At 42.9% G+C, this 19,912-nt stretch overlaps 1 protein-coding gene across 2 annotated transcripts in view; it reads right to left on the bottom strand.

Annotated features, from left to right (window-relative positions):
- The window catches only part of LOC139420812 (rho GTPase-activating protein 26-like), a 124,009-nt gene that overhangs the window by 52,949 nt on the left and 51,148 nt on the right, over positions 1-19,912 (bottom strand). For both annotated transcript variants that reach the window (XM_071171107.1, XM_071171106.1), the window contains exons 2-7: positions 13,858-13,953; positions 13,039-13,100; positions 12,803-12,874; positions 11,157-11,258; positions 10,501-10,611; positions 10,126-10,230 (exon numbers count right to left, since the gene is read on the bottom strand). In XM_071171107.1, coding sequence (XP_071027208.1) covers positions 10,126-10,230; positions 10,501-10,611; positions 11,157-11,258; positions 12,803-12,874; positions 13,039-13,100; positions 13,858-13,953 — 548 coding nt within the window. The remainder of the gene's footprint in view (positions 1-10,125; positions 10,231-10,500; positions 10,612-11,156; positions 11,259-12,802; positions 12,875-13,038; positions 13,101-13,857; positions 13,954-19,912) is intronic.

Here is a 19,912-nt window from a genome sequence, read left to right as displayed (position 1 = left end):
TATGATGAGTATTTCTGTTGAATGATGTGGCTATGCAAAATCAGTTGATGTTTTTGGAACTAGTGAATCTAACGCGACAATGTAAACTCAGATTTTTTTATATAAATATGAACTTTATCAAACAAAACATGCATGTATTGTGTAACATGAAGTCCTATGAGTGTCAACTGATGAAGATAATTCAAGGTTAGTGATTAATTTTCTTTATTTCTGGTTTTTGTGAATGCTATATTTTGCTGGAAAATTATTGTGAAAATGATTGTGGTTTGGTGGAGACCTAACTTTGGTGGGATTAACGGGAATAGCTTTAAAATGATATAAGGTTTGTTTTAGGAATTGTTATTATGAGATTTCTGTGGTTTGAATTTGGCGCCCTCTATTTTCACTGGTAGTTGTCATATCGATCCCAGTATCGGGATTGCAGCCATAACAGGTGTACCTAAAGTGCATTCGGAAGTTATTCAGCCCCCTTGACTTTTTACACATTCTGTTGCATAACAGCTTTATTCTAAAATTTATTAAATATATACCCCATAGTGATAAAGCAAAGAAAGGCTTTTAGAAATGTTTGCAAATGTATAAAAAATGACAGCCTAGAGTCTTCTTGGGCATGATGCTACCAGCTTGGCACACCTGTATTTGGGGAATTTGTGTACTTTGCTCCATTCATCTTTCCCTCGATCCTGACTAGTCTCCCAGTCCCTGCCGCTCAAAAACATCCCCACAGCATGATGCTCCCACCACCATGCTTCACAGTAGGGATGGTGGCAGGTTTCCTCTAGACGTGATGCTTGGCATTCATGCCAAAGAGCTGAATCTTGGTTTCATCCGACCAGAGAATCTTGTTTCTCATGGTCTGAGTGTCCTTTAGGTGCCTTTTGGCAAACTCCAAGCAGGCTGTCATGTGCCTTTTACTGAGGAGTGACTTCTGCCTGGCCAATCTACCATATAGGCCTGATTGGTGGAGTGCTGCAGAGATGGTTGTCCTTCTGGCAGGTTCTCCCATCTCCACAGAGGAACTCTGGAGCTCTGTCAGGGTGACCATCGGGTTCTTGGTCACCTCTCTGACCAAGTCCCTTCTCCCCCAATTGCTCAGCTTGGCCAGGCGGCCAGCTCTAGAAAGAGTCTTGGTGGTTCCAAACTTCTTCCATTTAAGAATTATGGAGGCCACCTGGACTATTTACATTGAACCCCCCTCTTTGATTTTACACTGCTGCTACTCACTGTTTATTATCTATGCATAGTCACTCTACAAATTACCTCGATTAACCTGTACCCCCGCACATTGACTCGGTACCGGTGCCCCCTGTATATAGCCATGTTATTGTTATGGAAATGTATTGGGTTACTTTTTGATTGACTAGATTTTTTTATTTAGATTATTTAGTAAATATTTTATGAACTCTATTTCTTGAACTGCCTTGTTGGTTAAGGGCTTGTAAGTAAGCGTTTCATTGTAAGGTACACCTGTTGTATTCGGAGCATGTGACATAGCATTTGATTTGATTTGATTTGTGTTCTTGGGGACCTTCAATGCTGCAGACATATTTTGGTAACCTTTCCCCAGATCTGTGCTTCGACACAATCCTGTCTCTGAGCTCTATGGCCAATTCCTTCAACCTCATGGCTTGGTTTTTGCTCTGACATGCACTGTCAACCTTATTTAGACAGGTGTGTGCCTTTCCAAATCATGTCTAATGAATTCAATTAACCACACATGGACTCCAATCAAGTTGTAGAAACATCTCAAGGATGATCAATGGAAACAGGATGCACCTGAGCTCAATTTGGAGTCTCATAGCAAAGGGTCTGAATACTTATATAAATAAGGTATGTGTTTTTTATTTTTAAGAAATTTTCTAAAATGTCTAAAAACCTGTTTTTTCTTTGTCATTATGGGGTATTGTGTGTAGATTGATGACAAAAACAAATTGAATAAGGCTGTAACGTAACAAAATGTGAAAAAAGTAAATGGGTCTGAATACTTTCCGAATTAACTGTATGTATGCCATGACTCAACATTATACACTTCAGCTACCACAGCAAGTGAAATCACTGCAACATTACCTTGTCACATGTGAATTCCAAATGTCTCTAACGGTCTCCCTACAGTCAGCTGTTTTATGTGTTTAACGCACTCACAGTTCCAAAATGTGATTGTTACACAACTGGAGAGTTAACCCACGCTGCCCTCAAACCAGGGCACGCTGCCAGCTAATTATCTATAAGCTATGTTTAAACTTGTCAATTTAAAATTATTTTCGAACAACAGTTTGAATTGAGGTGTGTTCCGCCTCCTCATTAATTCACATAAGAAGTAGCCCATTTCACTGTTGCAGACAATTTATGTTTGAGGCTTTATTGAGCTGGCCAAGTCCAAGCACTTCCCCAGTGTTTCCCCAGATCAAGTATGAAGACAATGTGCATCTCTAGTCAGAACACATTTTCTGTCTGGCGCCCGCATTGCCTTCATTGTTATTTTCCTTAAAAATAATAACTTTGGTCATGTGTCCGTTCCTATCAAACTAAATGCCCTATTTTCTGTATATCGTGTTGTTGTTTCTACTGTAGCATACCGTATATATGTATGGAGCATAATGTATTTACAGTTTTTTTCACGTTTCCATGTACTGGTGACAAATCATACATTCCAATTCTTGCATATATTGCAATGGAAACATAATGTGTGTAAAATACATTTTTGAAGATTGCACTGATTTTGATGAGCTAATGCTAAGCTATTTGCCAGTTATCTGTGGCGCCATGTTTGCTTACATTATACAATGCATTCTGGTCTGTCAGACCAAAGATGTTATGAAAAAATGAGGTGAAGGTCACTTGACTGTCTAAAGGTGCTTTCAAGACAACTGGGAACTCTGAAAAATACGAGGGCAAATCACGACATCTGTGATCTTCAGCTTGGAAAGTCAGAGCTCTAGAAAGAGGCCCGAGTTCCCGAGTTGGAGTTCTGAGTTGGATGACCGTTCAAAACAATTTGTCCCAATCAGATCTTGTTTTTTTTCCGAGTTCCCAGTTGTCTTGAACGCACTTAAGTCGGAAGTTGGAGATTTCCGAGTTCCCAGTTGTTTTGAACACAGTATCAGATTGCAACTATGGTACTATGGTTGCCAGCTTAGACCCCCCTTTCCAGGGTTTTTATTTGTATTTAGTATATACAGTTGAAGTCGGAAGTTAACATACATTAAAACTTGTTTTTCAACCACTCCACAAATTTCATGTTAACAAACTATAGTTTTGGCAAGTCGTTTAGGACATCTACTTTGTGCATGACACAAGTCATTTTTCCAACAATTGTTTACAGACAGATTATTTCACTTATATCACAATTCCACTGTATCACAATTCCAGTGGGTCAGAAGTTTACATACACTAAGTTGACTGTGCCTATAAACAGCTTGGAAAATTCCAGAAAATGATGTTATGGCTTTATAAGCTTCTGATAGGCTAATTGACATAATTTGAGTCAATTGCGGGTGTACCTGTGGATGTATTTCAAAAACTTCCACACATCTGGTTCATCCTTGCGAGCAATTTCCAAACGCCTGAAGGTACCATGTTCATCTGTACAAACAATAGTACGCAAGTATAAACACCATGGGACAACGCAGCCGTCACACCGCTCAGGAAGGAGACGCGTACTGTCTCCTAGAGATTAATGTACTTTGGTGCGAAAAGTGCAAATCAATCCCAGAACAACAGCAAAGGACCCTGTGAAGATGCTGGAGGAAACATGTACAAAATTATCTAGATCCACAGTAAAACAAGTCCTATATCGACATAACCTGAGGCTTGCAAGCCGAAGAACACCATCCTAACCGTGATGCACGGAGGTGGCAGCACCATGTTGTGGGGGTGCTTTGCTGCAGGAGGGACTGGTGCACTTCACAAAATAGATGGCATCATGAGGCAGGAAAATGATGTGGATATATTGAAGAAACATCTCAAGACATCAGTCAGGAAGTTGAAGCTTGGTCGCAAATGGGTCTTCCAAATGGACAATGACCCCAAGCATACTTCCAAAGTTGTGGCAAAATGGCTTAAGGACAACAAAGTCAAGGTATTGGAGTGGCCATCACAAAGCCCTGACCTCAATCCTATGGAAAATCTGTGGGCAGAACTGAAAAAGTGTGTACTGAAAAACCTGACTCAGTTACACCAGCTCTGTCAGGAGGAATGGGCCAAAATTCACCCAATTTATTTTGGGAAGCTTGAGGAAGGCTACCCGAATCGTTTGACCCAAGTTAAACAATTTCAAGTCAATGCTACCAAATACTAATTGAGTGTATTTAAACTTCTGACCCACTGGGAACGTGATGAAATAAATAAAAGCTTAAATAAATCATTATCTCTACTATTATTCTGACATTTCACATTCTTAAAATAAAGTGGTGACCCTAACTGACCTGACCTAAACTGAGTTTAAATGTATTTGGTTAAGGTGTATGTAAACTTCCGACTTCAACTGTAAACTTATCCCGTGTCTGCCCCACATTTATTGATAAATCCCCCATCTATAGTAATATTTCCTGCATCATATCCCCCACGATACCTTCCCCCATTTCTATACCCCATGGACTTGAAAACCCCCCCACAAATGAAATTACCCCCCCCCCCTAAAATGGTTTCATCCCTATTCAGTTTGATGATCTGTGAAGTGATAAGATTTTATTTGCTGTGGGATTTGTCAAAAACTGTAAACGACTTGTCAAGTAATGTGCTCCTTGTATACACTTGTCAAGTAATGTGGTTCTTGTATAAACTGTAACAAATACATTGAACATTTGTTATATGCTGAAAAGTGGGCAAATTAAGTTAATCTTTTTCAGGCAATGGGTGCAGCCATCTTTGACTTTGGCTTTGACTTTTGTTAATTTGGGTCTTATAGCGAATAGCATTCTGGGATTAGGGAGTTTCGCTTGTCAAACATAAACAAACATGGCTGCCATCATAAAGAATTTAGCTGCTGTTAGCTTAGCTGATATGCATCTCTTTTCTAAACAATATTACATTTCTTCCTTGTGCGCACCAGAGATGTGATACATTGTAAACAAGTCTAGCTGTTAGGTCGCTAACTTATGTTTGTTTTTTTTGTCAGCCCATCCTGTTATTTATTCTGGTTCATTGAATGAGTTTGTCTGTGGAAATGTTCTGTGTGATGTTTGGATGATAAAGTTTGCATTTATCTTTTACAATAAAATGTGAAATTTACGAATAAAGTTGTGAAGACCTTATTTCCCATCAGTACAAAACACTGTTTAGATGCTTTTCAGACAACAATGCTGTTTAGATGCATTTGTTGCATCATATGTTCTGTTGCTACTGTTCCAATCACAGATTTGCGATGGTACACAGCAGGGACCACTCAGCAATGATCACAAATATGTGATCGTACCCTTCAAAGGGTTAACAAAGAGCTGCAGTCGGATTTAAAATGGGTGACAAGTAATAAGCTCGTACTAAATATTTCAAAAACTAAAAGCTTTGTATTTGGGACAAACCATTCCCTAAAGCCTAAACCTCAACTAAATATTGTAATGAATAATGTGGAAATTGAGAAAGTTGAGGAGCCCAAACTGCTTGGCGTAACCACAATTGTGCTATTGTGTGTGTTTTATTGCGTTATTTGTAACTTATTTTGCACATGTTTCTGCCACCGTCTCTTATGACCGAAAGGAGCTTCTGGATATCAGGGCAGCGATTACTCACCTCATACTGGATGAATATTTTTTCTTTAACGAGTCGGACGCAAAGGATTTACTTCAGACACCCGACAAGGCCCAAAGCCCTGTGATTTGCATGAGCAAGAGACGGCAATATTGGGGACATAGGTTGGGGTGCCTAGCTAGGATCCGAATGCGAGTGAGTAATCTGCCTCTACCATCAGTCCTATTAGCCAATGTACATTCACTGGATAACAAAATAGATTAACTAGCATCACGAATATCCTACCAACCGGACATTAAAAACTGTAATATCTTATCTTTCACCGAGTCGTAGCTGAACGATGACATGAATATCATACAGCTAGCGGGGTTTACTATGCATCGGCAAGATAGAACAGCAGCCTCCGGTAAGACAATGGGTGGCGGTCTGTGTATATTTGTAAACAACAGCTGGTGCACGAAATCTAATACTAAGGAAGTCTCGAGGATTTGTTCGCCTGAGGTAGAGTATCTCATGATAAGCTGTAAACCACACTATTTACCAAGAGAGTTTTAATCTATATTCTTCGCAGCTGTCTATTTACCACCACAAACCGATGCTGGCACTAAGACCGCACTCAATGAGCTGTAGAAGGCCATAAGTAAACAGTAGCCGGGAAATTGAATGCAGGGAAACTTAAATCAGTTTTACCTCATTTCTACTAGCATGTTAAATGTGCAACCAGAGGGAAAAAAATCACCTTTACTCCACACACAGAGACGCACACCTACAAAGCTCTCCCTCTGACTCCATTTGGCAAATCTGACCATAATTCTATCCTCCTGATTCCTGCAAACAAGATAAAACTAAAGCAGGAAGCACCAGTGACTCAGTCAATAAAGAAGTGGTCAGATGACACAGATGCTAAACTACAATCATTGGCTTCATCAATAAGTGCATCGATGACGTCATCCCCACAGTGACTGTACGTACATACCCCAACCAAAAGCCATGGATTACGGACAACATCCGCACTGAGTTAAAGGGTAGAGCTGCCGCTTTCAAGGAGCGGGACTCTAACCCGGAAGCGTATAAGAAATCCCGCTATGCCGTTTGACAAACCATCAAACAGGTAAAGCGTCAACACAGGACTAAGATTGAATCATACTACACCGGCTCCGACGCTCGTCGGATGTGGCAGGGTTTGCAAACTATTACAGACTACAAAGGGAAGCACAGCCGAGAGTTGCCCATTGAGTCGAGCCTACCAGATGAGCTAAATTACTTCTTTGCTCACATTTCAAGGCAAGCAACACTGAAGCATGCATGAGAGCATCAGCTGTTCCGGACGACTGTGTGATCACGCTCTCCGTAGCCGATGTGAGTAAGACCTTTAAACAGGTCAACATTCACAAGGCCAGATTACCAGGAGGTGTACTCCGAGTATACGCGTACCAACTGGCAAGTGACTTCGAAGACTTTTTCAAACTGAGTCTGGAATATCAACATGTTTCAAGCAAACCACCATAGTCCCTGTGACCAAGAACACTAAGGTAACTTGCCTAAATGACTACCGACCCGTAGCACTCACGTCTGTAGCCATGAAGTGCTTAGAAAGGCTGGTCAAGGCTCACATCAACACCATTATCCCAGAAACCCTAGACCCGCTCCAATTTGCATACTGCCCCAACAGATCCACAGATGATGCCATCTCCATTGCACGCCACACTGCCCTTTCCCACCTGGACAAAAGGAACACCTATTCAGTAAGGATAGGTAGCAACACATCTGCTATGCTGATCCTCAACACGGGGGCCGCTGAGGGGTGCGTGCTCAGTCCCCCCCTGTACTCCCTGTTCACTCATGACTGCATGGCCAGGCACGACTCCAACACCATCATTACGTTTGCCAACAACAAAACAGTGGTAGGCCTGATCACCGACAATGATGAGACAGTCTATAGGGAGGAGGTCAGAGACCTGGCCGTGTGGTGCCAGGATAACAACCTCTCCCTCAACGAGATCAAGACAAAGGCTATAATTGTGAACTACAGGAAAAGGAGTGCCGAGCACGCCCACATTCTCATCAACAGGGCTGTAATGGAGCAGGTTGAGCAACAAACGATCATGGTCCAAACACACCAAGACAGTCGGGAAGAGGGCACAACAAAACCTATTCCCCCTCAGGAGACTGAAAATATTTGGCATTGGTCCTCAGATCCTCAAAAAGTTATACAGCTGCACCATCGAGAGCATCCTGGTTGCATCACTGCCTGGTACAGCAACTGCTCAGCCTCTGACCGCAAGGCACTACAGAGGGTAGTGCGTACGGCCCAGTACCAATCACTGGGGCCAAGCTTCCTGCCATCCAGGAACTCTACACCATGCGGTGTCAGATGAAGGCCCTAAAAATTGTCAAAGACTCCAGCCACCCTTGTCATAGACTGTTCTCTCTGCTAAGTGGTACCGGAGTGGTACCGGAGCACCTTCTTAACATCTTCTTTTTCAGTTCTGCCCACAAATGTTCTATGGGATTGAGGTCAGGGCTTTGTGATGGCCACTCCAATACCTTGACTTTGTTGTCCTAAAGCCATTTTGCCACAACTTTGGAAGTATGCTTGGGGTCATTGTCAATTTGGAAGACCCATTTGCGACCAAGCTTCAACTTCCTGACTGATGTCTTGAGATGTTGCTTCAATATATCTACATAATTTTTCTCCCTCATTATGCCATCTATTTTGTGAAGTGCACCATTCCCTCCTGAAGCAAAGCACCCCCACAACATGATGCTGCCACCCCCGTGCTTCACGGTTGGGATGGTGTTCTTCGGCTTGCAAGCCTCCCCCTTTTTCCTCCAAACATAACGATGGTCATTTTGGCCAAACAGTTCTATTTTTTTTTTCATCAGACCAGAGAACATTTCTCCAAAAAGTATGATCGTTGTCCCCATGTGCTTTTGCAAACCATAGTCTGTCTTTTTTTATGGCGGTTTTGGAGCATTGGCTTCTTCCTTGCTGAGCGGCCTTTCGATATAGGACTCGTTTGACTGTGGATATAGATACCTTTGTACATGTTTCCTCCAGCATCTTCACATGGTCCTTTGCTGTTGTTCTGGGATTGTTTTGCACTTTTTGCACCAAAGTACCATTGATCTCTAGGAGACAGATCGGGTCTCCTTCCTGAGCGGTGTGACGGCTGCGCGGTCCCATGGTGTTTATACTTGCATACTATTGCTTTGTACAGATGAACGTGGTACCTTCAGGCATTTGGAAATTCCTCCCAAGGATGAACCAGACTTGTGAAGGTCTACAATTTTTTTCTGAGGTCTCAGCTGATTTCTTTTGACTTTCCTATGATGTCAAGCAGAGGCACTGAGTTTGAAGGTAGGCCTTGAAATAGGTACAGTCAACTTAGTGTATGTAAACTTCTGACCCACTGGAATTGTGATACAGTGAATTATAAGTGAAATAATCTGTCTGTAAACAATTGTTGGAAAAATGACTTGTAATGCACAAAGTAGACGTCCTAACCGACTTGGCAAAACTATAGTTTGTTAACAAGAAATTTGTGGAGTGGTTGAAAAATGACTCCAACCTAAGTGTTCTAATGACTCCAACTTAAGTGTATGTAACTGGGCTGTGAAGAGACACACAGGCACAGAAACACATTTTAATATTGTTGTATGGTACTGTACATGTTGTGTTGTGGATGTGTAGTGGTGTGGTGATGTTATGTGATGTACTGTTTAATTTAGTTTTTGTTGATTTATTTTGTGATGTGCCTTGGACCCCAAGAAGAGTAGCTGCTCCTTGGCAGCAGTTAATGGGGGTCCATAATGAATACAAAATAAAACGTAGCTAACATATTCATGTTTCACCTATTCCTATTCCTCTCTGATTTAAGATACAGTTGCATGAACAACATACTTATCTAGGCCTAGACCAGCATTAGTACCAGGCTGTATTGATTACCTATCTACATTTGCTCTGACTCTTAGTACATTTAGCAAGCTAGCTAACTAGTGTTTAGCATTAGCGGCTAACCAGCATTGTTTTCACCAACATCTTGTTGCATCTATCTGGCCATGCAGACCACGGCAAGAAAGTGTTTGTGACTCTATGGTCGAACAACTGCTCTCTCCATGAGTGACAGGGGGCAGGGCTTGGTGTAGGAAGAGGCATGTAGCAGCAGGAGGGAGAAAGACAGCTCAAATAGCAAACGGAGTAAACTATGAAAACTGACATAACACGTGCTGAGCTGCGTATCACATTTAACAAACCAAACATTGACATACCGTTATTGAAGGTAAAGTAAAAACCCAAACCGGTCCACGCATCAATACGGTATATAGTAAAATACAATATACTGCCCAGCCCAGCCTTGAAATGTCTTTGGTGTGGCAAAATATTACATCTCACCAGCACCTAATGGCCGTAATGTATGGCATTGATATGTATCTTACATTCTGAATGCTGATAGTGAGGTCTGTCTTGAAGTGGTTGAAGTCTTTGGCCAACTCGTACCCATGGTGATAGTAAGTAAACAGCCCTTGAAGAAATGCCAGCAACTAGAATTGATACAAAGGACGAAACGGAAAGGAAACATGGTTGAGAAACGTAATTCAATTCCATCAACCTAAAACTCCAGTAAAACTCCAGTAACCTTCCCAAAAAATCCTGGTTGGAAGATTACCTGAATCAATAGGGAATGAGAAGGAAATCGGGAGACTTCCTGCCAGGATTTCTGGAAAACCTTGGAAGTGTAGGAAAGTTCATGGCATTTTGCAACCCTAAACAGTATAGACAGCATGCTGAGGGAGATTGACATGCTCACTCACCGGCTCTACAAAGTCAAACATCTTCCTCTCCTGGACCTCCTGCACCTTGAAGACATACTCCAGAGACACCTCGTAGAAATGCTGCCGCACGTGGTCCACCTGGCTGTCAGCCTGCACCACACGCAAAAGGATGGGATGCTGTTTGAAATGACTTTCAGGTGAAACCCGCGGGGAAGTCATGCTGTTTGCTCTCCCATCTGAATGGTCGTGCTTTACACCACACAGGCCGCCACATCATATCTCCACCCACTTCAACTTTGATCTCCTCCCATTTAGGTGTGAGATACCGGACAATTCTGAGGGAGGAGTTTCATCGCGAGGGCTATCACCATAGAGAACAATTCCATGTCATTTCCATGTCATTTCTCCCATGGATGGGGGGGGGGGGGGGGGGGTACTATACCTGCCTGGCTGTTGCTTGTTCCTTCTATTATTTCAGATTTGTTTTAAGTATCTATGTGTGAGCTGTGACAAGATTTTCCTCTTGTAGGACAATAAACGTGATTCTGATTCTGTGTGAACTGACTTACAGCGCACACACACACACTTGCCCACATGCATACACAAACACATGCCTCTTAACATAAACACACATGTCATGACTAGCCAACTCTAGCCCATTTTGATTGTGGGAAAGGAGAACAATGTATGCTTACTTCATGAAGATGTGCTTCTTTCTTCTTTGCTGATAGGCTTAGGTGCTTCTCCAGTACAGCACAGTACTTCTCTGTCTCTTTGTCGTATTTCTTCTTGGCTTCCTGTGATAGACAATCAAAAGGTCACCAACAGTCACCTTGTTTCCAAGTCCTGGACACCACATAGTACAATTTATATTGAAATTGTATTGAAGAGGATGTCCCATTGAGGTCAGAAGACCTCTTTCTCAGGGGAAACCTCTATATAACACATAGAGCTCTGTTTTGGCATCATCACTGCCGCCTTCCAACAGAACATCCTTTCCAAAGAGTCATGGGTATTATTGGTATGTCCAGGGCTTAGCTTTACAGACAGATTTAGAGGAAAATATTGTGAGATGCAGGTTGAAATCACATCTCCTCTAGTACTGCTGAAGCCAACAGAGGCAGCCCACAGCTGGTGGGAAAACAATAGAGCACTTTAAACCTGCACGTTAGACAGACAGACGGACAGACATAACAGGATGTCTCTCCCAGCCTCTCTCTCACAGACAGACAGACAGACAGACAGACAGACAGACAGACAGACAGACAGACGTCTCTCCCAGCCACTCTCACAGACAGACGGATAGATAGAGCAGGGTGTGTCAGTAACATACAGTCCAGCACTCCTCACCCTGGGGTGCACTGACTGTAACCACACCTTCTACTGACTGATGTCATCATCATCCCTGTCCACCCGGTCACATGACCCGGCCTTTCATCGCCAGCCAGTTTCCACAGGACGTAGAACCAACCCTCCTCAGAACAGAAGGTCCACTACCAACAGCTGCACAACACGTCATTACAGAGCATCCTAATGTAAGTAACAAAGGACCCTTCAATTTGCTCTAACCCTTAATAATAAATGAACCCATGTCTTGTCTGTTATACACTGCAAACATGTTTCAATGTGGGCTCTTGAGTTCAAGTATCCCTTTTCAGAACACTAAATTATTCTTCAAACGTTTAATTAACCTACACATTCTTCTAACTTAGACTTCAAAATAACGATATGGTGAGAGGTCAAATCAGAAAGAGTTTTGTCAATATGTAATAAAGTTCACTAACATTTCTTCATTGACAATCAACCAAGTAAATCCTGATGCCCTTCATGTGATACCTGTATTGACCAGATGGTGGCAGTGTCTTATCACAACAGACCTGTCAGCTCTGGCGGACAGAGCAGAGAGCAGTTTAGACTCAGAGGTACAGTATAGGGAGAGCTCTGGATGCTGTCATCAATGGGGATTTAATAAAGGAATACTATTCCTTGTGGTGTATACATTTTAGACCTACACAAATGTAACTTCTGGAATCAGGACAACCAGAACAAAGTCAATTACCGGCCAGACTGAGTGGGAAACTGCTAATATTTGAGTGATCAGTACATTTTTTAAAAACCTGGTACTGTAGCAGCGGATAGGTTCAAATGTCCCTTGTCTTTCAAGGTTTAAGAGGGAATATGAGATGGCTACATAACCCAAAAAAGACTATAATTCACTTTATACTCCACAGGGGATTGTAAAATCACACAATGACCCAGTAGTAGGGATTACCAGGACATTTAGAGGGGGATCCTTCACCCCAGCATGACTTGGGGGAGTCAAGTCATAATATCTCCTTACCTTGGCAGCGCTGATCTGCTCCTTCCTGAACCGCTCCAGTGGCATGATCAGCACATCATCGGCATTCTCAATCTGAGGAGAGATACAGGAAGTCACCAGACGGCTGACAGGAAGTCACTCTACTGACATACTGTATAAACACAGAGAGGCCTGCAGCCAGACCTTCACTTATTGGTTATACAACGCTTGAATTCCAAAGCAGTGAGCCCATGTTCCAGCATATATCTGACACTCACCATCCGTGTTCTCTCATCCTCCAGGTTCTGCAAAACTCCAGCAAACTCCTGTAGAGACTTTGCTGTAGATGGATAGAGATAAACAGGCCAGCCAAACAGCCAGCCAGACAGCCAGACAGCCAGCCAGCCAGACAGACAGACAGACAGACGACACAGAGGGAGGATAACAATATATAATGAGTCAGTGGTCATCATTTGGCTCCATACATACCATTCCACATTTGTGACCTTGCTTGCAAAACAAGGCTTTTAATTTGAAATCGTAGTTTACATGCTTGCTTTAGACCACAGTGTGTTTTCAACTAGCAAGCTTATTGCCTGTTCCTTCCCTGCTCTAGGTCCAGCCAAGAATGACTGCATTGTTTTGGGTCAGAGTTTCCACTTGAGATGCCACAATCCTGTTCCAACATTTCCACTTGATAGAATAGTACTCTCCAAATGTAGACCTCAAGTCACTTATAACTTTGAATTCCTACTGTAAAAAATATTCCAGGAATGTTCTTTCAACATAATGGCAAGTTTATTCGAGGTTATTACATTTCATCCAACTCCATCCAATGAGCCTAATTGTGTTTATTACGGCCTTCCTGTACCAATTAGGTGCACTATGAGTGCAATTAGGTAGAACAAGACAGCCAGGCCAGAATGTGTACAGCTGAGTGCAGACTAATGGAGTGCATTAGCACTACTACAGTTGATATGAATGTAGTGCAGCAGTTGGTTACAGTTGAGGGTGGTAACTATTACTACACAACAATAGCGTGCAGGACAGTCGAGTGTGGTACAGCAGAACGGGATGGAGGGCGTTTACTCGCTCACCGATACATATCTCGTCGTCCGTCTCTGCGTCTCCTATGCACTGGAACTTAAACTCATTGAGAGACTCCGCAAACTTCCTCTTGGCTGTGGACAGATCTGAACGGGGACAGAGAAAGGGCAAGTCAGGTCAACAAAAATAGGGAGGCATGTGGGCATCTTTAAAAAAAAAAAATGCACGAGATGCTAAAGGTTCCTCTGAGACAAAAGCTCCAGCTATTTTGCTCTACTTTGCACAGGTTTTGTGTCAACCATTCTCACACAGCCAGAAAGAGAGAGAGAGAGAGGGAGGGAGGGACAGAAATTGGCCCGTGCTTGTGTAAATAGCATGAGCCCTTCCTGCGGCCCTATGTGCGGAAAGATTTACAACCTCTTGCCAGTCCGAATAAATGAAACACAGGCCCTTGCACTTTTTCATAAATACTGGATGCCTCAGCATTTCAAGTAAGCTCTCACCTCAGGAGTGAGACCTCAGTGCTGGCTATAAAACGCCAATTGGTTCAGAGTTCACTCTCGTAAAAAGTGAGTCACAACGTGTCGCTGGTATTAAAGCTGATGTGCATCAGGCAGGCCACCTGATCCAACACCAGGTCCTTGTCATGTTTCACCGCACCTCTGAAATGGCTCAAATGAGGTATTACGAGTTTCGCCATTGTTGTTTCTCGGTAAGGGGAATGTTGGAGACTGTTGAAGAAGGATTAGTTGAGTGACAGACTGTGCTGTAGAGGATAGGTAAGCCAAACACCCTGTCACACAAATAGAAGTACGGGGTAACATATGTGAGAAAGACTTGGAGCTAGGGCTGGGAAAGGCCTGACTTTTCCACTGTAGATATATCAGACAGCAGGCCTGTCATGTCATGCCACCTCTCCTCCGTGAGGTTTTCCACACATTTCTCCAGCACGTCCTTCACTGATTCCCTCGCTGGATCTCTCTGTCTCTATCCTGTCTCTATCGCTCAGTCTCTCTCTCTCTCTCTCTCTCTGCTTTTCGTCAACTTCAGACTTTTATTGTCACTCTGTAGGCTGCATCACAACATAAACTGAGTGTACAAAACATTAAGAACACCTTTCTAATATTGAGTTGCGCCCCCTTTTGCCCTCAGAACAGCTTCCATTTGTTAGGGCATGGACTCTACAAGGAGTTGAAAGCGTTCCACAGGAATGCTGGCCCATGTTGACTCCAATGCTTCCCACAGTTTTGTGTCAAGTTGTCTGGATGTCTTTTGGGTGATGGACCATTCTTGATACACATAGGAAATTGTTCAGCGTGAAAAATCCAGCAGCGGTGCAGTTCTTGACACACTCAAACCGGTGCGGCTGGCGCCTACTGTACTACCATACCCCGTTCAAAGGAACGTAAATCTTTTGTCTTGCCCGCTCACCCTCTGAATGGCACACATACACAATCCATGTCTCAATTGTCTCAAGGCTTAACAATCCTTCTTGAACCTGTCTTTTCCACTTCATCTACACTGATTTAAGTGGATTTGTATACTCAGTGTTTTGTACACTCAGTGTATATGTTTTAGAGGTCGACCGATTAATCGGAATGGCCGATTAATTAGGGCCGATTTCAAGTTTTCATAACAATCGGAAATCTGTATTTTTTACACCTTTATTTAATCTTTATTTAATTTATTTGGGGCGGCAGGGTAGCCTAGTGGTTAGAGCGTTGGACTAGTAACCGACAGGTTGAAAGTTTGAATCCCTGAGCTGACACGGTACACATTAACTGCCTCGATCAGGGGCAGAACGACATATTTTCACCTTGTCAGCTATGGGGATCCAAACTTGCAACCTTACAGTTAACTAGTCCAACGCAATAACAACCTGCCTCTCTCTCGTTGCACTCCACAAGGAGACTGCCTGTTATGTGAATGCAGTAAGTCAAGGTAAGTTGCTAGCTAGCATTAAACTTATCTTATAAAAAACAATCAATCAATCATAGTCACTAGTTAACTACACATGGTTGATATTACTAGATATTATCTAGCGTGTCCTGCGTTGCGTATAATCTGACTGAGCATACAAGTATCTAAGTATCTAAGTATCTGACTGAGCAGTGGTAGGCAGAAGCAGGCGCGTAAACATTCATTCAAACAGCACTTTCGTGCGTTTTGCCAGCAGCTCTTCGTTGTGCGTCAAGCATTGCGCTGTTTATGACTTCAAGCCTATCAATTCCCGAGATGAGGCTGGTGTAACCGAAGTGAAATGGCTGGCTAGTTAGCGCGCGCTAATAGCGTTTCAAACGTCACTCGCTCTGAGCCTGTGGTTGTTCCCCCTGCTCTGCATGGGTACCGCTGCTTCGAGGGTGGCTGTTGTCGATGTGTTCCTGGTTTGAGCCCAGGGAGGAGCTTATTATTTAAACCAAATTGAACATGTTTCATTATTTATTTGAGGCTAAATTGATTTTATTGATGTATTATATTAAGTTAAAATAAGTGTTCATTCAGTATTGTTGTAATTGTCATTATTACAAATACATTTTTAAAAATCGGCCGATTAATCGGTATCGGCTTTTTTGGTCCTCCAATAATCGGTATCGGTATCGGCGTTGAAAAATCATAATCGGTCGACCTCTACTATGTTTGGTATGACAATGAACATGACATAGTTGTCATGACAAACAGATTTCTTAACCTTCTTAAACCATCCCCACCCAGGTCGTGACCAGGAGAAGCCAGGAGACCAGGAGAAGCTCCTGCACCCCCTACACCAGGCCCCATACCCAGACTGGATATTGGCATGGCTGTGGCTGCCTGAGACATGGATTGGATGTTACAATTTATACGAGCATTAAAACCTCAGCCTGCTCCAGAAAGTATGCTGCCATAAAACAGGCTTCCAGGACTTCCTCGAGAAGTTGATTCAATGGGAGAGGTCTGGTCAACGTTGACGACAATAAGTCTCTTAATGGGTTGTCTCATGCACCTATGCATTTCTGGGAGTGGTTCCAAAAGGGTTCCAAAAGGTTTCTTCGGCAGTCCCCATAGGACAACACTTTTTGGTTCCATGTAGAACCCTTTCCACAGATGGTTCTACATGGAACCCAAAAGGGTTCCACCTGGAACCAAAAAGTGTTGTCCTATGGGGACTGCCGAAGAAACCTTTTAGGTTATAGATAGCACCTTTTTTTCTAAGTGTGTAGGGCCCTGTCTGACATATAGGCACTAGGGATGAGCTTCTACAACATGCCACTCCAAATATCGCGATATCCAATATAATTGTTTTGCGCATTTACTGACTAAATAATTCCTGACTGTGCAATATTTGTGCTTATTTACGATATTATAGTCGCATTCTCACAAAATAATTTTTGTGTGACTAAAAAAAGAAGGCTTAGTTAATTGATTTAGACTTCATTTTCAACATACTGATACAGCCAAGCTGATAAAACTGCACAGTTTCAAAGTTCAAATACAGTATAGTCTTGCACATTGCGATATAGCGTCAATGTCAAATGTCACAATATCGAATGAATCCTATATCGGCCCAACCCAAATTGGCATATGAAGTAATGATGAACGATGAAGTAAAATAAACACCCAATATGTTCTGGCTAATGGACAGCGATACATCACAGTCACACTAGCATTATTCTGTGTATTGGCATCAATACATATACACACTACATTTTACCAAAATAATCACTCATCATCAAGAGAACTGAGATGCATGCTGAATTCACAATGTTTTTCCAAATCAAAACCACACTGTTGGCGCATCCGGCTCATTCTAGACATTTACAATCATTCCAACACAAATGAAATAATATGAATCACCTCTGCAGCCAGTTGGGTTTTTGGAAAGAGGTCTCTTGCGAGAGGTGCTCTAACTCAATCACAGGGCAAAGGAAAACACCATCAACAAATGAGTCCCATGTGTCTAGCTGGATAACTGCCTGGATAACTGCCTGGATAACTGCCTGGATAACTGGCTCATACATTGAGGAGCATTGGTAACACTGTCTGGGATTTCTGTTCATCGCAAACTATGGATCTATCTATACAGTATGTGTCCATTGCCCTGTTGACCTAAGCGCAACATTAGCATTGAGCTAACTGCTGCCACTACTGTCCTGCCACTGGACGTCTGGATGTCCTGAGAGGCCAGAGGAGGAAGGATAGCGGCCAGGGACACTCGCTAAAAATACATGACCCTATTGACACCCGCCTCTCCAGCCCTCTTCCCCCACTTCAGCAACAACATTTCCCCCATTCTTCTCCTCCGCTATTCTCTGCTTCCTGATCTCCGGCCCCGCGACACAACGGTGCCTTACAGTCCCGCTCTCTAGCCCCCGGAACACATTCCCACAGTGGCAGACACAGGCCGGGAGAGAGGGAGAGAACGGGGAATCCGCCAGAGTGCCTGCACCCAGAACAAAAAAACTTTAAAATATGACAAACGATAGCAGCAGTGCACATTGACCGTGTCAGTGAAAGTAAGTCCGCAGTATTGTGGAGTGGGAGCAGCGTGTGTGGGGTGTATGAGAAACATGAATGAATCTTATCACAACTCTTTAGGCTGTGCGTGTTTTAGGCTGGAGTGGTTAGGGGAGTGGTTAGGGGCCTGGTAGTGCCAGCAGCGCTGTGTGGTTCAGGCCCTGATATGCCCTCTCAAGTGTGTGTGTGTGTGTGTGTGTGTGTGTGTGTGTGTGTGTGTGTGTGTGTGTGTGTGTGTGTGTGTGCACATTTGAGATATGGTCATGGTTCGTTAATGATGTCCCCATCTATAGTTTACCACACAGTTGGTCTAATCTCACCCTCAGTGCACCCTCAATGAGCATGGCTCCTGTGATGCAGATGCATGACATACAGTTGAAGTCGGAAGTTTACATACACCTTAGCCAAATACATTTAATTTTTCACAATTCCTGACCTTTAATCCAAGTAAAAATTCCCTGTTTTAGGTGATATAGGATCACCACTTTATTTTAAGAATGTGAAATGTCAGAATAATAGTAGAGAGAATGACTTATTTCAGCTTTTAGTTCTTTCATCACATTCGCAGTAGGTCAGAAGTTTACATACACTCAATTAGTATTTGGTAGCATTGCCTTTAAATTGTTTAACTTGGGTCAAACGCTTCAGGTAGCCTTCCACAAGCTTCCTCCTGCCAGAGCTGGTGTAACTGAGTCAGGTTTGTAGGCCTCCTTGCTCGCACACACCTTTTCAGTTCTGCCCACACATTTTCTATGGGATTGAGGTCAGGGCTTGGTTATTGGCCACTCAAATACCTTGACTTTGTTGTCCTTAAGCCATAACTTTGGAAGTATGCTTGGGGTCATTGTCCATTTGGAAGACCCATTTGTGACCAAGCTTTACTTCCTGACTGATGTCTTGAGATGTTGCTTCAATATATCCACATAATTTTCCTACCTCATGATGCCATCTATTTTGTGAAGTGCCCCAGTCCCTCCTGCAGCAAAGCACCCCCACAACATGATGCTGCCACCCCCGTGCTTCATGGTTGGGATGGTGTTCTTCGGCTTGCAAGCCTCCCCCTTTTCCCTCCAAACATAACGATGGTCATTAGTTCTATTTTTGTTTCATCAGACCAGAAGACATTTCTTCAAAAAGTATGATCTTTGTCCCCATGTGCAGTTGCAAACCGTAGGTTTTGGAGCAGTGGTTTCTTCCTCTTCCTTGCTGAGCGGCCTTTCAGGTTATGTCGATATATGACTCGTTTTTACTGTGGATATAGATACTTTTGTACCTGTTTCCTCCAGCATCTTCACAAGGTCCTTTGCTGTTGTTCTGGGATTGATTTTCACTTTTCGCACCAAAGTATGTTCATCTCTAGGAGACAGAATGCGTCTCCTTCCTGAGCGGTATGACGGCTGCGTGGTCTCATGGTGTTTATACTTGCATACTATTGTTTGTACAGATGAACTTGGTACCTTCAGGCGTTTGGAAATTGCTCCCAAGGATGAACCATACTTGTGGAGGTCTACAATTTTTTTTTCTGAGGTGTTGGCTGATTTCTTTTGATTTTCCCATGATGTCAAGCAAAGAGGCACTGAGTTTGAAGGTAGGCCTTGAAATACATCCACAGGT

Source organism: Oncorhynchus clarkii, chromosome 12 (assembly GCF_045791955.1).
Source record: "Oncorhynchus clarkii lewisi isolate Uvic-CL-2024 chromosome 12, UVic_Ocla_1.0, whole genome shotgun sequence".
Taxonomy (NCBI): Eukaryota; Metazoa; Chordata; class Actinopteri; order Salmoniformes; family Salmonidae; genus Oncorhynchus; species Oncorhynchus clarkii.
Note: the sequence above shows the minus strand (reverse complement) of the source record. Positions and strands in the feature narration are given on the sequence as shown.